The sequence below is a fragment of the Lagopus muta genome, chromosome 4, assembly GCF_023343835.1.
Source record: "Lagopus muta isolate bLagMut1 chromosome 4, bLagMut1 primary, whole genome shotgun sequence".
NCBI classification, from domain to species: Eukaryota; Metazoa; Chordata; class Aves; order Galliformes; family Phasianidae; genus Lagopus; species Lagopus muta.
In genome coordinates, this window is record NC_064436.1 from 17,693,503 (window position 1) to 17,711,776 (window position 18,274).

An 18,274-nucleotide genomic window follows, 5' to 3' on the forward strand; every position below is an offset into this window, starting at 1 on the left:
AACCACCAAATTTCAAATGAAAGGAAAAGTAGTAACAGTGCAAATAGGCTAGAGATGAAGGGCGTAAAAAAGGGAGGGAACTTTGCAATGACACCACTAGCTCACAGAAATGGTTCATTACCTTTGAGATGTTGTGATTTATTATGCTTTCCAAAAATCAGACCACTAGAGTTCCTCTGGAAACTTGGCCTAAGCACTGAGCTGTCCTTCATAAGTGGAGTGCAAGGTATGAGAGCAGTTACGTAGTGTATGCTTTTTTCTCCCTATATTTGTCAATGGTGTAAAACTTTCAGTTAGAATTTCTGGCACAAGTCTGGGTGCACAAAGCCTTGAGAAAATACTAAGTCAAAAGCTGGAAGGAAAACAAACAGCACATTACCAGCAGGTAGATTTCCATTAGCTTCTTTATTTCTGTTCAAAAAACTGAGGAGTTTTGGGCAAGCTCCAAAGTGAAGCATTTTATTAGCTGTGTTATTTGATCGTGTGCTTTGGCTTTGATGAAAGAAATCCATACTTAAGTCTTTTGCACTTGTCTATGATAGGCTAATAAAACAAACTGAGCACTTGGAGAGCTGCAGTTATATTCCTTGAGGCTCTGAATTTAAAACTGAACTTGTGTGCTCACATGCTCCTAACACATCTTGAAAACAGTAGAGTGAGTCTAGGGGTGAGTCATTCCTTCTAGTCCAGAGACAGAACAATAAAACACGCAGTAAAAAGTAATTATATAGCTTCCTTACACCGAATTTAGCTATTACAAGTGCTGCTATACATTATACAATTTGTTAAACACAGTATTTTCTATTGATTCAAACAACTTATTATTTGCTATTACCTAAGCTCCAGTGAGGTTAAGCACATCCTTCCAGCTAACCATATGCATTAGGAAATGGTTGTGGAGAGCAAAACCAGTCTTCGTTTTTTTTTTATCAGTGCCAGGATTACCAGAACACTGATAAACCCGTGGCCACCAGACATTTTACAGATGTGGCTGACTGGACATTGGATGTTTGCTGGGGAGTTAAACTAACAGGACTTTACTCAGGTAAAAGAGCATCTCCCTCAACTTTTGCTCGCAGTATCTGAACAACAGACAAAATGCATATTTTGCGGCTTTTCTTCTGTGATTTGGTCTCTGATTTCACAGTTACTCAGGTATATTAAATCCCAAATGAGACAAGAGTTGTAGTGGAGATGTTAAGTCACAGCCTGAAGCAGTGATTAAGCACCTGGTGGGAAGGCAGGGCCAACCTAGGGGAGCTCAGGTGCATACAGTGTACCTAAGTGACTGGCACAGGTGGAGCCAGGATGCACCCCTTCCCAGACCTCATTTAAACACTGGCAGTAGAGGTGGTGGTCTCTCATTGGAGATGCCTGCTTATCTGAGGCCTTTTAAAGGTGAGCAAATTTTCTCCCTTTGTTTTTGTGTCTACGGCTGCTACGTTTGGGCTTGTCCTGCTTTGCTGCAGTTTTGGTTTGTGTCATCCTGCTATTACTGCTGTACTTTCCATCACGTTAGCATTACAAGAGTAATCAGGCGTATTCTCTGCAAAGCTGTCTTCATATACTCCTACTTGAATTTTGCTTGAAGTGGTGTCCAACAAGCTTTGAAAATGCTGAATCCACCAGTCACACAATGATAACAGAAAAGTGTCTTTGTGATTTTTCTGCTGTTGTTGCTGTTTTTCTGCTGTTGTTGCCATTTTTGAGTCTTCCCAGAACACCTGGAATTTAGAGTTGAATGCTGTCTCATGAGAGGTTTGTGGTATCTCTTCTATTTACTTGAATTTATTGTATTTTGAAATGGAGCTGGGTGTTCTTAACAAATATTTCTTCTCCTGCAGTCCTAACTCAGAAAATATCAGTTCCAACAGCAGGTTGGACCAAGGTGAAAACTGAGAAGAGCGTACCAGAACTGCAGGCAAGGAGGGTGGTGTTTGCACAAGCGATCGGCTCTGATATGTGCCTCTAACGGAGCAGCTTATTAGAAATGCTCTGTGGAGACCACTGACGCTGCAAATGTTTTCTCGTACTCCTTGTAGTAGAACTGACATCTTGTGAGCTTTTTGTTTGTTTGTTTTAAAGGAGGCCAAGGAAATCAAGGAACAAGGAGCGATACTAGTCTTGGCGTCTTAATCGATTCTGGTTGCACATGTAATGATTTTCTATTTTTCATGTTTTCTTTGCAACTTCTCTGGAGTGTTTTCTACTCCTTTGCAGTGTTGCTGTGTACATGCAGTCTGAGTTCAGACTGGTTCATCTGTGTTTTCTGTTAGTTTAACCAATAGAACTCCATAGGATCTCAAGTAATTATCATCAGTGTGCATAAGTAATGCATTCGCACCCATACGCTGGTTTCAACTATTACGTGTGTCTGTTCTCAACTGTGATCTCACCAACCCACCAAATTGTCTCAATTAATTGACAAAATTTAAAGCTTTATGTCACACTGCCAAAAGAAGGTGGAAGCTCAAGGATGCTCATGAGAGTCCACTGATTTAGTACAGAATATTTGAATTGTGTGTTGGAATGTGGAAGCTGGGGAAAAAAATCTGCCTATGAGCTCTGTTTTGGAGACACTATAGATTTTAGCATGCTGAGTTCTGTATAAATCTGTGTCTGGAAACTGGAAATATAATATAGATTTTTATAGATTTATATTGATTACAAATTATGGACCTTCCACACGCATAGTTCATAGAGGCAAAAATTTCTAGTAATGAAGCACCTTTGTTAAAGGATGTCAAATTTTTGTCTTTGCCAGTGAAAAAGCAGAGGCAAACCCTTGCTAATGATTATAGTAGCAGGGGTAACAAGCTGGGAAGTAGGATGAGATTGGAAACTGGAAAGTAAATGAGGCAGCTCACTGTCAGCTCTTCCATCTTCATCATTTTGCATCAGAATGTAGCGGAGTAAACACTGTCATTTAATTAGTAGGAATTTCATCTGAAGTACAAAGCAGTATAAATAGCTAAATTTACGTGGTACGGAGAAGACAGGTACTGTGCTCAGTAGCTGTCCATATTCTTCTACACGGGTCAACTTGAATTAATCTGAGATTCTGTTAAATCTGTCAAATCTAGTCTCTCCTTTCAACTCTCAGAGACAGAACAAAAGGAGGACATAAACATAGCAGCAGATATTTTGCAGAAACAGCAAAGAGAGAGGTAAAGCTGTAAAGGAAGCCTCACAACAGCTCCCATCTTGCTGTTTCAGCAAAGTTAGCGTTTGCTTTAGCTGCAGAGACATGCTGAACTTGTCATCAATAAATGTTGATTCATTTTTGCCTAATAACAGTAAGCAGCTCCCACTCAAAATCAATTTTGACTTTACTGGCACGGCATTGCACATTCGTCTCCATCATGACTGTGCTGCATAAAGGAACAAGTGAACTGGAAATTAGATGAACAATAATTGAAAATGAAATGTGTCATCTTAAAGGAAGAACTGCTATATTTGTAGCAATTGGTTACGCTGGATTTTTTTTTGCTTAAGAAAGTAAAAAGATCCAAGCTGAAAACTTCACTATATTAATATGTACACATTGATGTATGTAATTGTAAATGGACTTTAACCTCAAAAGGATACGAAGGTTCTTCACAAAAGTCTGGCAAAGACTGTACGGTATCCATGGTAATTAGACTTTCAACACATTTGGATATGCTAATTTGAACCAACTTCTAATTAGTGTCTTGATGTGACTGAGAATGACAGTCTCTGAAATAATTTTGTGTACTTTTATTCTGAACTTAGTTTGTTTTCAATGTTTCTAATACGTAAATAAACAAATAAAAATGGAGACTGAGGAATACTTTGCTTTATAAGTATGGCAGTGATTTATTCCACACAGTGTACGGTGCCTAAATATACAGTACATTCACTGAGCACTATTACTGGTAACGCGCTAGAGCTGTTAGATTTTTTTCATCTGAAGCTGTTGGACACCTCTGGCAGAGGAGGAATGAGGATCTGGAATGTCAGCGATCCCTCAGTACAACCGTTAATAGCTAGGAATGATATGGAGGAGGTACTGAGTAAGCAGAACTGACTCTGAGGTCTGCTGGAGTCAGTTGTTCTGTTGGTTTTTGAATTTAATGCCGATATTTTCAGAGGTCAGATGAGTTTTGCATTGTGTTGTAAAAATGAGACTGGTGATGCTTGTGCATGTGACCAACAGATGAGTGGCCAGTTAATTAATTTCTCTGTATCTGAAATAATCATCTACCTTCATGTAAGAATGTAGTGAAGTTATGCTTCAGAAAATAAATTAGAGTTCATTATCTACTCATCAGACTAAAAGGACGTTAGTCTTACAGATATCCCTGAGCTGCTTCTATCCGTAGAAAGCCATCAGATACGATAGCATCGGGGCAAAGCATCTCATAGCTGCATTCCTCTCCACTATCTGTTGGAGTCCTTTCTCAGCACTCTGGTGTGCCTACTTGTCTTTTTCTTAGTCATCTTTAAATGGAATCTTTATCCTGGCTAAAAATCACTGCTATTTCATTACCAAAGAGTAATATAAGTTTTAATTAAATGTAGTTAATCCCTTTTGTTAGAGTTCCACTAGGAGCGACAGGCTGGAGCAGGCAGCACATTGAAATTATGGTTGCTATTATTTCTCCAATTAGCGTATCAGTGGAAGTCAGGTGGAAGTACCTTTTTTTTTCTTTTTTTTACAGCCTTACCACATTTCAATTATTTTCTATTAATATTCCTCCACGCAATAAATTCTCGCCGAGCGCTTCAAAAGCAATACATATTCCTCCAAATGCTGGATTCTGTCATCCATTACACTCTGGCATTTAAAGGCACAAACTGATATACCTAATTGCTTCATTTGGAGCTTAGAGATAAATTCACGTGCAAACCCTTATCCGACTTTCTGTCCCATTGATTCTAGAAGGAACTCTGTGTATTTCCTACACTCCTGCTTGAAGGTGCCTGAGAGGAATGCGCGGTTTTATGGGCAACGTGAAAATAACCTCTGCCTTCTCTTTCAGCTTGGCTGCTGGAATCCCATCACCGGTCTGAATGGGTCCCTAACAGACAGGAAGTTGGAGAATAACATGCGAGGAGTGGTTCTGCGAGTGGTGACCGTGTTGGTAAGCAGAGATGTTCTTTGTTTTGCACTACAAGGAATGTTTATTTTTTGCCTTGTCTTCTTATCAGAGGGTAATTTGGAAGGGTTTTTATTAGGTACAATATTCAACCCATTTTTATTGAGAATATTTTCAACAAACAGGCACCTAACTTCTGCATGTCAATACCAGTGCTAGGGAGTGATTTCCACCCAAGTTTTTAAAAAGTAATTTAAAAAAAATCAGAAAATTTCAATTCAGCAGGTGAACCAAATTTACTGTAACCCATTTTTCTTTTGCAGGTGCGTTCTAAAGTAGATAATGCAACCACATGAACTGATGAAGTAACATAGAATGCTCTGTTAGCTACAGTTCCCTAACTCATGTAGCAACTTGTAGCTTTACTGTTGCCATGCCAAACTGAGTATAGTCTGACACAAATTGTTGCACAGCTTATAAGCTAACAATGAAAACAAAAGGCAGATGTGTGAAGTTCAGTGCACGTCCCATGCCAGCTCAGGCTCCTCTCCTCACGTGGTGGAATCACGTTTCTGCTTTGACTTTGTTGACAGTTTAAAAGCACAGCTAACGAAAACGCTATTACTCTGAATTCTACTCTGTTAAAATCCGCTAAGTTATTGTTTTTCAAACTGACTCATCTTTTATGTAGAGTGTGCAATTAAGGCAGTATAGGAGGAAGATGGGAATGGCTCATACTGGCTTCATAACAGAAACAATTGTTTTAAACTGTGAAGCTGTGTGTGATCACTAACTGCTATCTAGACAAAATGATCTGTGAAACATGCTAGAAGCTGAGGTTCATTGAGTTTTATTTGGTAAAGATGAGAAGCAAGGAGGATGTTAACTGTGTAACAATTATTTCTAGACTCCTCCAATCTTTGGATGCCCACAGGTATTACCACCACCCCAGTGGGTGCCAGAGCATTATTTAGGGTGCTTACCCTACAGCAGTTGCTCTTACTGCTCTTACAATGAGTGAGTAAGGGTTACTCATGAAGATAAGCTAGTGTGTAAATCTTGTTTTGATTTTAGAATTAAGACACACCTGTCATTAGCATATCACTACTTCATGCGTAAGTAATATTAGATGTTGCTTGTAAACGTTGCTTTAGGATAAATCTATATAGCCTTTACATGTTACTAACCTTAGCTTGGTTCCCATCTTTATTCACACAGCTTATCGCAATGGATCAATTAAGTTACTTTTACTGGAGTAGAATTAAAAAATTGGTACGGTGTTTGGAATTGAGTCAAGTCCTAGTCGGGACGACATGACGCTGAGGAAATGAAACAAAATTGTACAAGCAATGTATTCGCAGTTGTTTTTTCCTGTTTTGAAAATTAGACTTGTAGTCCCTCAATTTCTTGGTATTCCATTGGATCTTAGAAAAATCTGGTCACCAAAGACACAAGCAGGAATGCCGTTAGTATCTATTTATTTTAGAGCAACTATCAAAGAAAAGTTGCTTTTAAGTCAATTTATCTTATGAAATATAATACTTCCAAGTTATAGTTTGATCAAATGTTTGCTTCATTGAAGTCAGTGGAACTAAGAGGGCTGCTCCAAAAGTAATGCCTCGTATTTTATTATGTTGATCTACAATGCGAGATGTGGATGATGCCGGTATGGAGTGGAGATTGAACCTTCCTGCCAATATTCCCTTATATTTTGTTGTTGAGCAAGAGATGGCAGCAGAGGGGCAGTGTGACAAAATAGTGTTTGACACAGAAGTGCATATGAAGCAGAAATGTGTCAACGGATAACTCCCCACTGATAAAAATAGCACCTACTGATATTCTTTGCTTGCTGAACATTTATGGACAGTGGACTTGAGCACAGTGAAGCGATGGGTGATGCATTTCAGTAATGGTGACAGAAACAGAGGGTCTCTCTGGTGCAGATTTTTTCTGAGTGGAGCACACAGGCTCTTATCTTAGCTGGCAAAAATGTACAGCTAATGGTGATGACTGCATTGAAAAGTAGTGTTTTTTTTCTAGCTGGGAATTTGAACATAAACATGAACATAACATTCCTTGAACATAAATAGAATGTGATATTTTTGGAGCAACGTATGCAAATTGAAACACTTGTAATAGATGAAAGCACGGTTTTCTTTCGGGTTCACAACTGCCCTGAAGAATCTGGGTAGAAGAGGGATTTCACCCTCTGGCTTTACTTTAGCAGTGAGTTTGCTTTCATCCTTCCTTTTCCATCCTTTTTTGAGTTTATAAATTCTCACTTTTTCTTAAGCAGGAATAAGCAGTTCTTTGTGTTTTATTCTGGGGAGAACAGTAATACTGTCTGCATATACGCAATTCTATCTCTTGTTACATTTGACTTGGGTTAGCACCTTTCTGCACTTGTAGAATAGGTTAATTTTGTTTGATGATCATTTTCTTCTGTCTTGAACTGACTGTCCATGTGAAACCCAAGTTTGAACTTTGTTAGACGAGCTACTTCTGAGTTCAAGTAACTTGCTAGTGAATTTCTGTGAAGTATTCTGAGATTCAGAAATGGAGCTCGGTGAAAGGTCAGAATAATAACTCATACCCAATAGAAAGTGTTCTGAATGAACAATAATCTAAGTACAAATGTAGCTGGATATCCATTTTGGCAATTTCACTGTATCCTCCTCATTTTCAGGTGTTCAGTTTTATCTAATGGCAGCTGGAATAAAACAGATATTCTCCTAACATCGTTTTACTAGCTATTTTACTAGGCAATTAATGAATTATTCATATGAATGTTAAACCATCAGCAACAAAATGAGATTTGGCCTGTTTGGCAATGAATAGGCCAACAAGTGTTCACAAAATCATGTTTCAAAAATAAGCTCCAGCTGTTTGAAAAGGCACAAGTTTTAAATTGTGTGTTTTAAAGAATTAACAACTTGCTGAAAAGTACAGGTGTACAGTGCCTTTTCTGAGAGCGTGTGAGGCATAACTTGCTAGAGATGTGAAAAATTACATTTGAGACTTTGGAAATGGAAGATATGGCAACCAAACAGAGGTATGCATTTTCATATCCAGATTAATCTGAAATGCAGGTGGGAGGAGGAAAATTATGAGGGCAAGCAATGCTGAGGTATCCTTTGTCATATCTCTGCACGTATGATGTCTTGCTTACTACTACTTGCTTTGCTCACAGAGAGCTAGATGCGCTAGAGGCAGGATGGTGACCCTTGGCTCCAGGTGGGCACTGCAGGAAACAAGAGGGCTGGTAAAAGCATAGACAAGCGTGGGAGAAGTAAATGATATAAATGCATCAGCGACACTTGGGAAAACATTCTCATATGTGGAATAGGTTAATTCTCAAACAGTGGCATTAAGCGCATGACTGTGAACGAGATTAAGTAAGAAACAAACCGGGAAGAGGACAGTATCTTTACGGACGTGAGCTGGCAGGAGGTCTGCATCTTTAGTCCCTTTTGTCTACTGAACTTCCTACTCAGACAGAGAAAAGTGACGCATAAGGCTAAGTCCTACTTCTAAAAGCTGAGGCTGTCTTTGGGAGTTGACCTCCAACTCCGCTTTTAACAAGGTGACAAAAGTTCTTTAAAGGAAGCTGCAGCAGCTTTCAGAATAAGAAAAAAGAAAGGCATGAAAGAGATGAAATAAGACAGTGTATGCGTAATCAGAGGAACAGAAACTGAGAAGCAATGGAGGACTGTGCATTGTAGTGAATGTTAAGAATTATTACTTGACCACCTTCATCAGCAATAGTATTTATGTTTTAAGGGAAGATATTTTACTTTTGTATTGGCAAGGGATAAATCCTTCTTTCTGCCATTCAAACTCACAGGCAAAATGGCCAAAAGTAGTATGTAATGTAGTTTTTTGTAGTCTTTTTTAAAATCTCTAGATGCTGTAACTTAGTAATGTGTTTGATATTTCCCTTATGTGCTATAATTCAAATATTTCAAAATGATCTCCAGTTTTAAATTATGTCATTGCTAGTTATTAAAAATGTGTATTTTTCTAGTCAGCAACACTTCCCCGAGCCTTGTGATTTTTTTCTTCCTTTTTGTTACCCATATATCCACCTGCGGAAGAAAGTTGGAAAAAAATGGTTCCTTCATAAACAAAGATATGATGAAAAACATGCAGTGAAATGGTAGTTAATTATGGCAACAGCGGTAGATGTGTTCATTTCATTGGTAAGTGAATCCATCCTTGAAAGCATCAAGGGTGATGATGTGTGATATAATTAGGCACGTTATTTACTATTTTTCATAGCGACTCTAGGTTTTTTTTTACTCAAAAGCAATCATTCCGTATTACTTACTGATGAGACTGGCTTGATCTCTTGGAAAAGTCAGTCATTAACGGCATGTCTTTGTGCGGAGCAGATTTCCAATTTGTGAAGCTAAGGTCAGACTTCAGCTCAGCATTTACTGAAACAGAAACTTTGACCCTTTATTAAAAAACAAACAAACTGCTGTTTATTATTACAAGTGTTAGTAATAGTGTGCTCATTTCTAATCTAAGGAAGATTAAGGAAAAAAAAGTCTTTGTAAGTGTGCTGGCCACATCTGTATTTTTTCTTTCCTCTAAAATGTTGTTGTTATATATTAACAAATTGAATGAATTGCTGTTTGGTTGCTTAGGATTCTGTAATTTTTTGTTTTGTTTTGTTTTTTTTGGAGTAAGCAAACTCGGTAGTTAGAGCAAATGCTTCCCCGTGTAAAGCAAGTGTAGCTCTCAGAGCAACTACTGCATTTCCTACCACGAAAAGTAATGTTATTTCTCCTCTCTGCAAACAACATGCCCTCTCTAGATGGCAGTTCAGTGTATTTAATATAGTTGGGTGCTAAATCAGAGCACTGAGTGTTTTAATAGGATTGCAGTGAAAGCAATACCACTAATGCAACGAGGCAGAGAAAAGGAGTGGTATTTGTGCATTACTTTCCCACAAACAGAGACAGAAGAAAATAAGATTGCTAAATTGCCTCCCGCCCTCGGACATCTGCCCTGTCCATCTCTCTCCTGAGGCTTGCCAGATCTGTTTAGAGTTTCTTTACCATGGAGAAATTGGGAACAGGAGCCGTTTCAGCCACTCCCTTTTAATCGATCAGTGTTGATAAGTGAGCACTGTGATGAGCATACAAACAATCATCAGGGCAGTCTGCTTTGATTAGGTATCCCTTGCCTTGCCAGAGATTTCGAATTGGTATAGACCAGTCCCAAAAATCCTCCCGTTTGATTTTCCCATCTCCAACATTTTGCACGTGGCTTTTGCTTTCTGTTTGAAAATAACTTGATAGCTCTGTGAATTTTTCATTATCATTACATGTGGCAGTGTACTCCAAGTGGAGTCTATTGAAAATATTCCTAATTACAGCAACTAATTAATACAGTGACAGAAACTAGTATCCCTTGATGAAAGCAGAACCTTTTCATCCCTCTTCCTTCTACCATGCCAGTGCAAGCTCCAAACTGAACCTGGTATGTGACTGGGCAAAGGTGCTGTTTAATGGCTGGTCTGTGTCTGTTAGAGCTACCTAGCTTACATTAAAACAGGTAGGTCATAAATGATGCAGTTATTCATGCTGTATGTGCCTACTGTTTTCCATCTGCTTTGCGAACTTCTATTTCAGGGACTGCTGGAGAGCCCAGCTCCTTTTATTTTTTTTTTTTTTAATGAATATTTGAAATTCATTTTTACGAAGTAGTAGGCACTGTATGCTAGATGAGGCGTGTAGCAAGGAAATGGAAGTCTTTGGGCCCTGGCCAGGATGACAGTTTGACAGCAAGGTAGAAGCAGCGTGGCAGGGCAAGGCTAATTTATCTGTATGTCCTGGACTACAGGGTCCAAGGCTCTTTAGCACTTACCTTCTTTGTCACTGACCTTCATTCACCCGTCTGTTCCACTGGGTATGTTGGTGTTTTTGGGCAATTCTTGTAGGCCACAGAATGACGGGGAATTTGGCTTTTAAGCAGAAAGAGGTTCTCGCAGTGATTACAATTAGCCGGGCATTCTATGCAAGACAGAGAAGAGGGTGAACTGATGACAGCACAATGTTGTGAACTATTATAGGACTGTATTATAGATAGAAGCTCTCATATAGATGCAGGGAGAAGTGTAATATAGCTCCCAGCTGGTTAATACACCTATACTACTCTTTTGCCAATTCACATGTCTAAGCTAGTTGTGTTAACGCCGGCATTGTGATGTTGGACATACTCTAAAACACTCCAGTCGATTCCAGCTTCAATCCATATTTCTATCATAAACTGTAATGGTTCAGAAAGAGCTATTAGGTGCATTAAGTTATTTGGAATTAAAATCAATATGCAGAGTTCAGCTGCATCCTGGCACACCATTGCTGTCGATGGCTTTGAAAGAAGCCTTAGTCCTGTTGCAAAGCGATAGGAGACGCTGGAGGGAGGGCGAAGTGGCTAACATTTTAAAATTTATCTAATCCCAGTAGTGATATAAATACAGAATCCACAGTCTGAATTTGGAAGAAAAAAAAAAAAACATGTTTAATGTGCTGTTTATTCACCAGATTGAATGAACTCGTGTCTCGTCAAACATCATGATAAAACTGTCATTGAAAGAAGCGATGCTAAGTCTGTGGGTAAAGACAGGGACAAGCAAAGGCTAAATTGTAAATGGCCTTCCTCTAACATCATCTTCAGCTTTTAGGATGCAAACTAGATTTCAGTTGTAGAGAAAGGGACTTTTCTCTTAGTACAACTGATTTTTCTGGGTTTTTTTGAAAAGCAGAGGATCCAAGAACGGTGCATTTATTGGCAATATTGTGACTAGGGCCGTTGGCAAAATGGGATACTTAATGAAAATAATACTTTAATTACACTGGGTTTGAAACCTTCATCTTTGTTTTAATGTTATTAAGGGCTGGAGATTGTACTATGTTTTTCAGCGACTTTTATAACCATTGCTAGTGGGAGTATTTCTGTAATGAGAGAAGTAAATGTTTCAATTAAATTTTGGTCATTGATTGTAATGTGAAGTAATGTACATTGCTGTTCAATTAAAAATAACAAGCTGCTGTGCTACTCCTAGCCAAATGCAATCCCCAAAACAGCGGTCAGTAAAGCTGTTGAAGGAATTAAGTATTTGGGTCTGCTTATTTAAGTGAAATCTTTTGGGGTAGGAAATGCCAAATAGCTCATAAGTAAAAGTGGGGGGTTATTCTTTTGAGTTGAGAAAAAGTAATTATGAAGATAAGAAGACCAGACAAAAGCATCCTGTGACTGAAAATATTTTAGTTATGGTTTCTAAGTCAAAGTCAGGCTTGGTATCGCTTTTCGTAAGTTCTAACTGCTCTGCTTAGCCATCTAGTAGCCACTGGAAAGGGACTGCAAGATCCAATAATTAGACAGAATTTCCCTTTTGGGAACAGTTTCTTAGCATTTGCAAGATATTTCTTGAAGTTCTTGAGTCTCCCAGTGCATCTTCATGTGTCTACAGAGCTGTGCTTAGTCATTGTGAGTCATTTAATGTTCGTTGCTCCTAAAGGACAGTCTTGCTCACAACTGAGCTTCATTTCTTGCTTTGTTTTTTCCACCTATCGCTTCTGACTTTTGCTAGGGAAGAAGTAATGAACATAGAGTTCCAGTTAATGAATACAGATTATCAAAATTAAAGTAATACATCAGAGCGCATTCAGATATTACTTATGAGTCATTTTCATATGCTTTATGAATTCTAACTACCCCTAAAATAACCTAATTTTGAAACCATGCTCCGAACATAGTAAAAGCACATAAGGCCATCCATTTGAGGTTTGAGCTGAGACCTGATGGCTGCAGTAAATCCCAGCGGAGACCAATTTCTCTGATCTGAATAAACAATAGATGTGTATTCACTAACTTAATTTGTGTACAGCTTCTCAGCTAGGAAGTTCATCTCACCATAGTAAGGGCAAAAGAGGATTGAGATGAGCTGGAGAATAATCTCCAACAGTTTATTTTGCTTTAGATTTTTCATTTTTAAAGAATGTACTGGCTTTTTTTTTTTTTTCCATCATTTTTTATTGTCGGAAAAAGCGTCTGACTCCTCTAAAGTGAGTATAACAGAAGTGTACTGTAACTCTACCCACAAGAAGAGAGCTAGTTCTAAAAGTATACCAGACATAACACATTTCATGCTCTTACACTAGATCAGGGGATGTTGCTTCTTTCTTTAGGAATTTTATAGCTATAATGAATTAATGGACAAAAGAGTTTGAGTGCTTGAAATGTGATGCATTTTACCTAAGTCCACACCTCCCCTTTATGTCACATTGCCTTCATCTTGCCTCTAGCATTCCCCAGTCACTTAGTTGTTTGGTTGTTTTTTTTTTCGCTTTGCCTGCAGATCAAAGAGAGTACACTGCCACTACAGTCCAGTTGCTCACTCGTTTCATTGGCAGCATTCAACAATGTAGCTATTCGCATGACTGTTAATTCAGGCATTTAAGAAAACCCTTTCTTATTCCAAGTACTTCTCCCCTACTCTTCTTCATTCTTAGTTGTGGCATGCTAAGAAAGTAAGAATATTGTTATAAGTGACAAAATCACCTGTGGAGATATGGCTAGAGCTTGGGCCACAAGCACAGGGGGAGCATAATACCTTTCCTCCTGTATGCTTGTGAGTAACCAAGACAGTGAGAGAATGGTGGGGAATGGGCACAGAGGAAGAAAAAGCTTAAATATAACCTATCTACTAATCAAAGTATGTGTTATATTTTTGCAAGATATTAAGGGTAATGGAAGAAAAGGATAATAAAAAAGCGTAAGGAGCTGGGAAAGGGGAGAAAAGGAATTAGAACTTAGCCAAAACCACCTCTTTGTAGGAGCAATATCAGAAAGGTAACTTCTTCAATACTACAGAGAAGAAAAACAGAGTTGTGTTCCTTGGTAACCTGATAATTTAATCCACCTTCTCCCTATCAAGTCAAATCCTTTGTTATCTATCCTTTTGATGAGCATTCACCCATTATCTTTATAGAAATTGAAGTCTCCTGTCTGTTTCTCCCCAGCCAAAACGAATGTATGCCTAGAGTTAAAAAGCAGCAAGTCATCCAGTGTATAGTAAGATGTGCAACATGGTAGCATGACAAGAGAAATACTGGAGAGAGATTTTATGTTGCTGCAGCTTGGTGCATTTTGCTCTCTTTTTACTCCTTATGGCATGAATTAATAGTCACATTTACCAGATACAGTGTTTACCCAGTTGGTGGGAAGCAGCAGTAAGGTAGAATCCTTCATATTTACGGACAGACATATGAGCATACATCTGTCATGCTGAGCATAAGTGCAGACAGAAGGCATTGCTGAAAAGCAGCTATGTTATAATGTCACAAGTGATTTACTTAAAAAGTGTCATAGAGGCTTTTTTTTACCAGGAGTTTGAGGTAGTTATATTGAAGTAAAAGCCAAAACTATTATTTTGTAAGATGCCAGAGGTACCCCAGTACTCATTTAGTGGAAAATGTTGTATATAATATAAATACTTACTTCGTCCTTTAAGAAAGAAAGGCACCTCAGTGGGAAAGCCCTTGTTCCACTAACAGAGTCACTTCATTTGTTTTCTGTTTAGGAAGAGCCCTTTGTCATGGTGTCCGAGAACGTTCTGGGAAAACCAAAGAAGTATCAGGGCTTCTCAATAGATGTCCTGGAAGCTTTGGCCAGTTACCTTGGCTTTAAGTATGAAATTTATGTTGCTCCAGATCACAAGTATGGGAGTCCTCAGGATGATGGGTCATGGAATGGACTGATAGGAGAACTAGTATTTAAGGTAAGGTTATAATACATTTAATAATGTCATTTAATACAGAATGTATTACTTAAGTTTGTTTTCATCACCTGGTAACCTTAATAAATGAATCCTTGGTTACGTTTGCTAGTTATTTGTGATAACAGCATCTGTTAGTGCACCAGGCAATAAAGAAAGGCCTACCTTGGTGGCAGCAGGCTGTATTTTTTTAAGTACAGCAGTATGAAATCTGAATGAAGCAAAAAAAATGGGGTGCATAACTCCCTAACTTACATTGCAAGACCTGCCACAGATGAGTGGAGGAGGTTATTGCAAAGCAAGTTCACATATCAATTAGCAATACATTACATAAATATTAATTAGCACTTAGAAAACCATTGAATACAAATGCAAGACATTTTTGCACCATGCTTTACATAGATATAGGAATCGAAAGTAATGTTCTCAATTTTGTTAATAATTATTCATTAAGTTTGAAGTCAAGCCCTAGCCAGCATTTCACATCCTCCAGCTTTCTTAGATGCACTCCAGCAGAGGTTAACTAGTGGGAATACAAGTGATACTGTTAAACTCCCCTGGAGCTTGCCTGGATACACCCTTTCACCAGAAACCTTCTCCAAACATGGCACATCAACATCCTGCTGATCAAGCATCTTTGATGTGCCCCAGCTAAGGAGGAAAGGCAGACCTCACCCAGTACTAGTTATTGCATGGCATCCTCTCTACCTGAAGCACACACAGGCAGCTGCTACTAGAGGTCACAAAGCTTCAATCAGACCAGAGATGGAATCTGCAAGCTTTGAGTGCCTCACAATGAAGATATCACCAAGTTACAAAGGTACTTAAAGAAGCAGATAAAGCTCAAAACCTTCCTCAAACCAGATACACATGCTGTTCTCCCAGCCCACCCCGGGAGAAATTCCTCCATCCTTCTAGCTGGTCAGGCCTAGAAGAGCTAGGCTCTCCTCAGCAGCCAGGAGGGAGCAAAGGAGCACCACTCTGCAAGGAAGACTTGCCCAAGCCCAGCAACAGCATCACTCCAGATGAGTTCCCCCATCTCTGGAGAGCTCCCTCCCAACACACCCCCACTCAGGGGGAGTTTCCCCCAATAGGCTTCTCCCTCAGACCCCCAAGAAAGGGTGCCAATGAAGGGCCACTTCTAAGTATGACCAAACCCACCTTCCCATTAAAAAAAAAATTTCTCTGAGATAGTGCAAATCCCAGTCTCTAGCACCCAAAAAAAATCCAAACAACCAGAATGCTACCCAAACAATAGCACTCTATCACTTTCTCAGCCCCGCTACAAAAGCAAATCACACCCATCAAATGACACAAGAGCCTCAGCGCATCTCCAAAAAAGACAGACGAAAATAGGGCTGCTCACCTTCCTCTGGAACACAAACCTCACCAAAACCTGAAATAAAAATAAAACAGCCTTGAGCACCATGCTCCAGAAACAAAGGCACCACTACACTGAACACCAGCAATAAAGAACTGCCAGAGCCCCACATTTCAACACACCCTGTAATAAGGAAACCACCACTGTCCCAAGAACAGAACTTAACTGAGTCTGCAGGGCTGCCAGACACAATGATGCAAGCAGCTCCAGCATCCGCTGCTCTGTACTCGAATTCCTGCTAAATACCCACAAGTTTCTCTGCTGCAAGAGAAGAAGATGAAAATTACAAATAGTGAAGTTAATTGCACGCATCACTAACATCTTAGCTGACCTTTAAATTGCTTCTCAGCCCCAGCAGCAGGGCTGAGGAGGAAATCACCCCTATTACTACAAACAGGAGTAGCTACAGCACTCACCTTTAGTGTACTCCAAGCTCAGGGGCACTCATATGCCTGGATTCACAGTCCCACTACTGCCAGAGCTGCTTGCACATTTGTATTCATTCTTGCTCAAAGACAACCTGCAACAGAAGTCAAGAGTTGAAACTGCATACATCAAGTTTTTTTAAAAAAAAACATCCTGAGATTTCCTTGTGCTCCTTTTTACACCAGCAGGACCAGGGCTGGGAGAAATAGCCCCATTCCACTCACCTCCCCATCACTGGAAGCAGGAAAGTCTGCAACACGCACTATAGCAAGTTAGAGCACCCCAGAGTTGTCCTTGGACTCCAGGAGCCAAGCAGCTGCCCTGAGCAAGCCCCATCTAATAAAAATCAGTGGGATCGCAGCAATAGCCCCCCCCCCCCCACAAAAAAAAGAGCAGGGTGGGAGCCTGTCAGCTTCTCACAGGCAGACAGCCCCCACCCTGCACTCACCTCCTCCAGCAGTCCCATTGCTGCCAGAACTCTTCTATACTTTAGGCTGATCTTTGCTCTGCACAGCTCCTCAGCAGCTCTTCCCCATCCAGCTAGATAAGACCAAAAAAACTCAACACATTACACAAGTCTCAAATACTGCTTTTGCATTAGCCCTATTGCTGCTTTCCACCCCCAGCAACAATAAGGCAGCAGGGACCCTTCCTGCTCACACCCATCACCACATCATACACACAAAACCCCTTTCAGGATTGAGGTCACAACAGGGCTGTGCTTGGCCTTCCAGAGTTGAGCAGTAGCCATTTCCCTGAAAATAGCTGTGTGGCCACCTAGCAGCTCCAGTATGCAAGGGGAGCACAAGGAAGAGCCCATTGCAGCATTGCTCCCAACACTAATGGGAGTAAGACAAATCTCACTGCCAGAGGCCCCAGAGCTGTTCTCAAATGGCTCAGCTGCACATGGGCAGCCCACATTGCAGGAAGGCTCACACTACTGGACCTTGGTGCATCCATGGTAGTAGCACCACACACATTTCTTACAGGTTTGAGATGATCCTTTCTCCAACAGGCTCCACTGCAGCATTCATCCTGCAATAAGAAAAAAAAAAAAAAAACTGAAGTGAAAAAAAACTTTCAGGCATCACTTCCACTTCAGTAGTCCCTTATGCCACATCTCCCACCCAGCAACCCCAAGACTGCTCTGTGGGACATGGCCCCATCTTACTCACGTTCATCACTACTAGCAGGAGACTCTGCAGCACCCACAAACCCCCTAACCTCCCCGCACCAAAAAAAAAAAAAAAAAACCACTAAAGGATGGCAGCCTGTCAACGTGCTTACTCTCGACAAAAAGAAAAGCCCATCCTGAGATTTCCTTGTGCTCCTTTTTACACCAGCAGGACGAGGGCTGGGAGAAATAGCCCCATTTGTGTTATGAATGTATACATTTCAGTTGCCCTCTGTGAACCAGAAGATGCTGTTACTACTGCTAGAGGCGCAGGTTTTAAAGCCAAAGACTCCTATTTTTGTTTTCCTCAAAATAACTGCTGTAGACATTCTTGAAAAGAATTTACTGGTGGTTTATAGAAATCCTTTTCACAATCTACAGGTGAAATTTAATTGTTGAACATAATGCACCATTGTAAGACGTAAGGAGTGATGCAGTCAGACACA

At 39.9% G+C, this 18,274-nt stretch overlaps 1 protein-coding gene across 6 annotated transcripts in view; it reads left to right on the forward strand.

The window, feature by feature from the left end:
• Window positions 1–18,274, forward strand: part of GRID2 (glutamate ionotropic receptor delta type subunit 2) — a 693,845-nt gene that overhangs the window by 546,546 nt on the left and 129,025 nt on the right. For all 6 annotated transcript variants that reach the window (XR_007376242.1, XM_048941590.1, XM_048941591.1 and 3 more), the window contains 2 exons: window positions 5,004–5,105; window positions 14,653–14,850. Coding sequence is in view for 5 of the 6 variants with exons in the window: in XM_048941590.1 (XP_048797547.1) it covers window positions 5,004–5,105; window positions 14,653–14,850 (300 nt within the window). In the remaining variant the exon portion in view is untranslated. The remainder of the gene's footprint in view (window positions 1–5,003; window positions 5,106–14,652; window positions 14,851–18,274) is intronic.